This window comes from Varroa destructor, unplaced genomic scaffold (genome assembly GCF_002443255.2).
Source record: "Varroa destructor unplaced genomic scaffold, Vdes_3.0 BEIS01000004.1, whole genome shotgun sequence".
NCBI classification, from domain to species: Eukaryota; Metazoa; Arthropoda; class Arachnida; order Mesostigmata; family Varroidae; genus Varroa; species Varroa destructor.
Window position 1 is genome coordinate 36,409,558 of NW_019211457.1, and position 7,880 is coordinate 36,417,437.

The 7,880-nt window shown below is 37.4% G+C and overlaps 2 protein-coding genes across 8 annotated transcripts in view; one reads left to right on the forward strand and one right to left on the reverse strand.

Moving 5' to 3' along the window:
• LOC111249052 (NFX1-type zinc finger-containing protein 1-like) overlaps positions 1-1,950 on the forward strand; it is a 30,786-nt gene extending 28,836 nt beyond the window's left edge. For 4 of the 6 annotated variants that reach the window (XM_086988019.1, XM_086988021.1, XM_086988016.1 and 1 more), the window contains one exon: positions 1,275-1,950. In XM_086988019.1, the coding sequence (XP_086844145.1) occupies positions 1,275-1,394 (120 nt within the window). In that variant the 3' untranslated portion in view covers positions 1,395-1,950. The remainder of the gene's footprint in view (positions 1-1,274) is intronic. The other 2 variants (XM_086988017.1, XM_086988018.1) reach the window with 2 other exon arrangements.
• A 683-nt stretch (positions 1,951-2,633) lies between these two features.
• Positions 2,634-7,880, reverse strand: part of alpha-PheRS (phenylalanine--tRNA ligase alpha subunit) — a 6,010-nt gene continuing 763 nt past the window's right edge. For both annotated transcript variants that reach the window (XM_022802368.2, XM_086988026.1), the window contains exons 2-8: positions 7,034-7,171; positions 6,600-6,756; positions 4,884-5,288; positions 4,469-4,662; positions 3,810-3,966; positions 3,200-3,363; positions 2,634-2,860 (exon numbers count right to left, since the gene is read on the reverse strand). In XM_022802368.2, coding sequence (XP_022658103.1) covers positions 2,723-2,860; positions 3,200-3,363; positions 3,810-3,966; positions 4,469-4,662; positions 4,884-5,288; positions 6,600-6,756; positions 7,034-7,171 — 1,353 coding nt within the window. In that variant the 3' untranslated portion in view covers positions 2,634-2,722. The remainder of the gene's footprint in view (positions 2,861-3,199; positions 3,364-3,809; positions 3,967-4,468; positions 4,663-4,883; positions 5,289-6,599; positions 6,757-7,033; positions 7,172-7,880) is intronic.

The window sequence follows — 7,880 nt, forward strand, 5'->3', positions numbered from 1 at the left end:
CGTGTTTAGCTTAAGCTTTTCTGATCAATACCAAACTCCAAATAAGTGTCTGCCTTGACCTAGGGCGGAGGCAATAGAGGAGTTTAATCTGGACCCATTGTACTGCCATTACTAGGTGCGTGATCGTACTATGACTAACCTGTTAATTGCCGGAATCAAGAAAAGCAATTGTTTAACGCTTCTTGACTCTGAGTGCGACTGCTGTTCATATTCACCAGCGTCAGCTTTTTACTCATTTTTAAAATCGGTTCTAGAAATCAGCATAACTCACAGTGAATACCAGAATGAATCATTCATTCAAAAAATACTATATGATCATTTGTGGCCTAAAGCGGCCAACTATGTGTAACTACGCCAATGAATGAAATAGAATATGCACGTAGATCACTAATGCAAGTACTTCAAAATAATTTACAAATATTAACGTGCCAACACATTTGTATCCGCATGAAGGTAGCATAGAATGCTACCTCCGCACGGGATACAAAGGTGTAGGTCCCGGGAAAGCAGGAGTTGAGGCAAACATGGCATAGAAGGCATTCTCGCGGAATAGCGGGAAACAACTAGCCACATTAATAGCGATTATTTCAGCCCGACATTATACTCACTGATAAGGACGAGATATAGGCGCTTCTTTAATAACCCCATCAGATAAGAAGCTGGCATTTCAGGCTAGCGCGAGATAGAGCCGAAGAAAATGTCAGTGAAACTGGTCGATACCACAACGGCCCTTGAAAGTGCAGAACTGGCAGATACCGCCTGCGCGATACTTATACACACCACGTGTATGAAGAATGAAATAAACCAACCAAATGAAGTGAGATGTACAAGTTGTTTTTGAACGTGCTCCCTTCAGGGTCAATATAAGAATGGCAAACGAAGTTTATTCAACAATATGGACCGGATGGCCAGACGGCGAAAAATAATTTTCCATCGTGTGTCTTATACAAATAATTTTTTATATTTTGGACGTAGCCTACAGGCAGACAGTATCATCTTGAGCAAAGCAACCGGTATAATGATAAAAAATAGAAACAATTAAGAATTGTCTTTTCTTTACTAAATACGTATAGCATATATATATAAGCAGGTGACGAACTATTAATGAAGTATTATATTTGTTGTATGACCACTGTATACGGCATGCTACCATAAATCGTTTTCAGCGTATGATTCATTAAATTTCGCGTTAACTTACTAATTGGTATCTCCTATAAGGAAAAACGTTCTTCAACGAAGTAGAATAACTAAACTAATTAATTTACCTTTTTCAGGTTAATTTTAAGAATTTAAGGCAAAAGAGTCACCCAAATGGGAAAAGCTGCCTTTTGAAAGGTCGATATCTAAGGCAGCTAAGGTATAAACTAAGGCAGACTAAGCTAGCGCTCATTTAGTCTATATTAGGTATCAATACTTGGCTTAGGCGAAATCAGTTAATATGACTTATTAATACCCTCTTCAGTGTCTAGCGCGAAAACAAGCTTGAACCTAAGACTGAGGATAACCCCAATTAGAGGAACAATAAAAGTGCTAACAGTGTTCTTTTTTTCCACCAGAAATACTGCCATCAGTGCCCACCGCGGATAGAAGAGAAGCCCGAGCCTAACTCTGAGGACAGCCCTAACTAGAAGAACAATAAAAGTTTAAGGAAAGGGAGTAATTAGAAGGCCAGGTTTTAAAATGAATGGTAACACTAAAAATTAAGTAGCGAAGAACCAAGTCGTACGTCTACGTAATAATAAATAATACAGTTCAAGTATAGCGACAAATATAATTCTAGGAAACTAACGCGCGCCCAATGCCGATTTTCTAACGTTTCTTAAAAAAAAAACATCGCATTAAACTTCTATTTAATTTCTATGAGAAATTAAATTGGTCCGTTAACTTAAAAATGTTAGCTTGCAATGTTATATTCAATTTTAAATAAATTACTTGATAGTGTGTTGATTACTTGAAAGTGCATAGTTGATTACATAGTTGAATTTCATTCATAATATTCAACTAATCATTTTTGGGCTAAAGCTTTTATGTGGACAATGTTGTTCTATTACTCGCATAACATGTGCAATAAGACAACAGTAGATTAAGTGTGTCTCTCATTGTTTATTCTGTTAGTACGTTACCTTTTCTAGGACGCCACACGTGCAGATTAGATAGAAAATTATTTGTACCTTTAATAGGCGAATTTTCTCGATCATAAACAAGTCGGCAATCACTTTTGCGGTTGACTTTGGAAGCAGATCTGCTCTTTCAATTCCGAGAGAATTGAAGAGCAAACGGCACTGCCTCAAGGATCAAAATATGGCAATTCTACTCAAAATTTTTTTCACGAACTACCTTGGTAACAAAACAATGGTGAGAAATTAACTCTCAAGCAGTTTCCAGCTGAGATTGTTTTTTCTCTGGTGTGGATCTTCCCGTGTATTTTGCTTATGCTTCTTCTGTAGCCACATATACATTTGCGATCCCCTGGACTGTCGATTTGGGTTAGACAGTATTTATCAATGGTATCAAGTTTTTTCAATCATTTTTAAATTTTTTTCGAACGAAGAACATTACAGTATACAATGAATTTTTAATTTACATTGTTAAAGTGTACTTTCTTTTAGTCAAAATAATGATACGTTGTGCAATTTCTTTTAAAAGCGCAATAATTTATTCAACTAACACATGGTGGGAAATACTGAATAAAGCACTGCAGGTGGTTAACAAAGCGGCTAGGTTAGTCCTTACCGAGTCTACAAATCGGATTGCTGTACACCATCTGTAGGTCCACTTTGTGTCCTACAAGGTCACGGATGTTATCGATGCCGTACTTAATCATTGTTGGCCGCTCTAAAGATAGACCCCACGCGATCACCTAAAGGGTAGTAAAGCCTAAAGGTAGTAAGGTATGCGGGACACAACTGATAACACCATACAGAAAGAGTCCTGTTGCCAACTAACTCGGTTGTCTAAAGATAGCATAGGCGCAAGGTATTGTTATATAGAGTGAATGAACTTAAGTTGAATTGTTGTCAGTTATGGCCCGTACTGCAAATATTTAATTCAAGGTCGACTGCCATCAGGATGTGCCCGAACAAGCAATTTTTTAAATCTTACTTCTTGTTATTATCTTTTAATTACGAGGTGTTGCTATGGACGGTTGTCCTTAGCGCTTGTAGTAGCGAAGAAAAATAACACTATTTTTTAAAATTACCTGAACATCATCTGGCAGTCCCATGGGTAATAACATCTCGGGCCGGAACATTCCGCTGTTGCCTACTTCGACCCACTTTCCCAGCCCCTCGTGATACGAAAAAATCTCCATTGAAGGCTCCGTGTATGGGTTATACGCGGGTTTGAACCTGATCTTATCGATCCCTTCATATGAAAACATTGAAAACAGTAAATGCGTAACGACCAGCAATACAGACCTACCAAAGCATCTGTAATTAATATATTTAGACAGGTTTTTCAATGATCTATAATTTCAACTCTGTAGTCGTAATGATCCTTTTAGTCGAATATGAAACAAAAGAAAATCGGAGTATGCCTTTAAAACGTATCACAAAGTGCTTTGGAATTTTTACCGTTGTAATAAATGAATCATTGCGAGAAATTTTTAAAAACTGTGTACTATACCTTATTGAGCTGTTCGAACTTATAGATAGCTTAGGCAGCGAAGCGTAGAGTGCCAAAAGGTCGTATGTGTAATGTATTATATTTGTAGAAGATTGTATTAGGTTGTGCCAGATATGATTTTAACAAAATTAGGCTGACACTGTGTGAAAAGGATACTGTTCTGCGCACTCGCACACGACACGTACCAAGTTTGTCAAAGAACGTTTTGATGACTCCCATGAGATTCCCGAGATTTAAATTTCTATCAGCTACCACTCCTTCGATTTGATGAAATTCCGCTAGGTGAGTCGCATCTAAGGTTTCATTTCGGAACACTCGATCAATACTGAAGTACTTAGCCGGCTGAAATTTTATAGTAATGTTTTATAACTAGAACAACGATGTCAAGGAATATATTCATTGGAGTTCCACGAAGGAGAAGCTTACAGCAACTGATACATGACAAAGCGCAAAAAAAATTATAAAAAATGACTTGTTAAACCGTCCGGGAAAAATACTTAGTACTCGCCATATTCGTCTCCATGTATTATCTCACTCTTGCAGCAACTAAGTATAGTCCGATCAGATATCAAAGAACCTGTTTTTAAATTTTAGAGCGATTACTTGATTTGTATTCCGCCCAAGCCAATAGACCGGACTGTACTTCTAAATAGTGTTTCGACATCGACAATGTGCAGATGCATGCACAAAAAAAAATTCCTGCTGATCCTTTACATACAAGCAAATGAGTTGAATTATTTCTGGCCACATTGTCAACACCCCTTGGTTGTACATTCATTTTGGCACAATAAAATGCGTCTCAATTATAAAGCTTATAGATTGTTTTAGTATTGCGATGTCATACCTTAAATCCTTTCTGAGCTAGTCCATAGAGCATTCTTGCGGAGACGGCAGTTGTATGCGTTCTTAGGAGGTTTTTTTGTGCTTCGCTGTATTGCCAGTTGTAGTTGTAACCAATAGATTCATAACCACCTGAGGTGTGAGTCATACGGACAGTCTCGGCATACTTTTCAGGATAGTTTGAGCTTGTTGCTGGGTCTGCAAACAGAAAAAAATACCGTAACGAAACAAATTTTATACGTATTATATACATTCCGCCTGCGTGTTCAAAATATTAGTAATGAGCAGAAACTACGTAAAAAGGAAATGTCAACAAAAGTTATTAGATAGGACGCCAATACACATGGCTCTATAACCAACATTTTCTGCGTACATCTAAATATCGTATATTTCATGTAACATATTTGGCAAAATCCTACCCGAAATGAAGAATGTATCATGCGCATCTCTAGCAGGATGTTGCTGAGGTTGGAACAGGGCATCGAAGTTCCAAAAGGAACTCTCGACAAACCTGTTGGACGGCATCTCTTCAAAACCCATCTCAAGGAAAATTTGTCGGAATTCAGAGCGCACTTTCATTAAGGGATGCAATTGTCCACGCTCAGGTTGGATTCCCATTGCATCGAAGTTATATTCCTTGAACGACTTAGTTTTCCAATCTCCTGAAGCGATCAGTTCCATGGTGAGATCAGTTTCTTGCTTCGTTAACTCGAGGGCGAACGCAGGACCTTTCTTAATATCGTAAATTTTGAGCTGAGCCTCTTGAATTAGTTTTCGTTTCTTCAACTCATTTCGTTTGCCTTCATCTAAGGCAGCATCATTTCCTGAGAAATTACTAAAATTATTAGTTTTAAATCTCTGTTGATTGCCACAACAAATGCCGCTGATGCATTTTTAGCAGGGTTTAACAAATCTAAACGTGATAGTTTGTATAATAGTAGCATATACAGACATAGACCTCGAAACTTTTGTATGTAAGTGCTAACTTTGACTTCTTCACTCCAAAATCCGTCAGTATTAAACTACTATTGATTTGATGCATTAAGCCGGACGGCAAGCTTAAAACGAAACATATCGCTCAATACTTTATAACATTTCGACAGCGCTAATGGTAATTTGGTACGTTTCCGTGGAAAAAGGTCTGAATCACTCCTTCCGTGGTGAACTATACATGTCTTCTACATTACCTACTCTTATCTATCAGCTGTTTTTGACTGTATGCATAATATAATTCATCCAAAAGGTATTGGTTAGGTCAGCTTTAAAAACTTGATCCGGAGTGAGTTCCGGAGGCGGCGAAAGTGGTAGTGCACCTGGTACCATAAACCAAGTTTGTATAAGTTTCCAGATGGGTATCAGCTCAAAACATTTTTCGGAGATCTCTACCTTAAATGAAGGGATCCCAACATTGAGGAATCGTATGTAAATCACAAATCGATTAACGTGCGATTCGTGCGGAGAATAAAAAGTTCGAATGCGAAGGAGTAACCTGAAGGGCACTAAAATGCAGGCAAGAATGATACAGAAGATGAGGACAAATAAACAATGGGCATGATTTTCAGCCAGCAGGTCATGAAGGAGGGACCTTCCGACGAACGAAGAGGTGTCTTCTACAACGGAAAAAATGTTATCAACGCGATCTGTAGCACAAATGAAGCATATATGGATATGAAGCCAAGCGCGCACTTCATGGTTACTGTAGAAACATCCAGTCTTGGAAACCATGAGCTATTAGTCACTTTTCATCACTTTTCATAGAAAGTCGGTTAAGAAGAAACCTTTGACTGGACTTAAAACTAGTTCGTTGGTTTCAAGCCTAATAGACTACAGCTTCACTTTTAGTTAACTATTACATCTAATTTACTTAAAATCGCTAGACACGTCATTTGCGGGAATCTAGGAAATATATGCATGCCTCGAAATTAAAAATAGGGCAAAATATTTCCTACTGTTAATTTTTGGTCGGCTAATTACGTGACTAACACAAAAAAAAAAGTACGGTGTGTTACACACAGACAAACACTTTCAATCATCAGAGGGAAGAACTGCATTTTTAATGAGATAGTTCTGCTTTCAAGAGACATTCGTTTGCTATCTGACATAGAACAGTCGTATTCTTTGTGTGTTTTTCATACCGTTTGCAACCTGTGCTAGCCAGTCCTTAACTTCATCCTTGATAAAGTCTACTTTTCGTATAATTCTCGGACCTTCAGGGTGCGTCTTATCCAGGGCAATCCAACCGTGTGACATGGCCTTGCTGAATCCAACCTTTCCCACAACACCCACAGATTTCTGTGCAAAAAACGCAAAACAGAACTTTTTCGCCTAGTTCGTAGAAGTATACACTAAAAAGAACCAACATCTTTACGTTAAAAGGATTCCTGATTCATGAATTGACTTGAACGACATTTAAATTGCTTTTGGAGCATGAAATAGATGATTAAAGTTACTAAATTTTTCAAGTAATTTCCGAATTTTTATTGAAAAATTCCAACGATACGTGATTACCTAGACATAGAATTATTGTCCTTTGGGGATATATGGTACAGTGAAAAAAAGGAACATAGACCATCAGATCAGCTTGCTTAATTCCGTTACTCGGCACCGCGTTATATACAACTACTTCATGGCTACCCTTGACAGCAATTTCAGCGCCCTCCGCCGTTAGCTCGAGACGCTTTTCTGTTTTGAGCTCTGCATCGATAACCTAGAGAGAAGCAAATAAAACAGAAAATCCGTAATTCAAAAGTTCCATTATTTTATTAACATACGAATTATTAAAAAATTCGGTACAGCACATCAACTATAAATTTGTTATAAATGTGGTGGATTAACACACAAATTAATGTCGTGTTAGAGCCGTTTATTACTCCTAAGAAGTAATAAATTTAACGGAGCAAGTGCTTTCTGGAGGATTAAGTAGTTAAAGTAAATTACGTACTTCTTCCATTTCTAGTATTTGCATATAACGAAACTTGTCAGCTACAGATGGTGAAAAGTGAGTCTCAGTGGTATTACAGGCAAAACAGCATAACATAGCGTTTGGAATTAAAACAGGTAAATACCATATAAAACGGTAAGGCTGCCTATTTCAGTCAGAAGTGTTATGCTTGCTGGCCAAACAGCCATTTCACTAACATAATGCCGACTCACCAAATTTTCTCTTAGTCAGTTGTACTCTCACATTGATTTTACACACATCTGGAGTATTTGTATTATACAATAGAAAGATTAAAAGCCCGCTTCTCATTTAACCAGCATGAACTAAGAAGGATTTGCTTTTAATATTAGAAAGTACGAAGCTACGAAGTAAATATCCAAGAGTTGCCACTAGATATCCTTATACCATTAGGATAATTTATTCTCAGTTATATAATATATAATGCCTAATGCATATATACACATATAATATATAT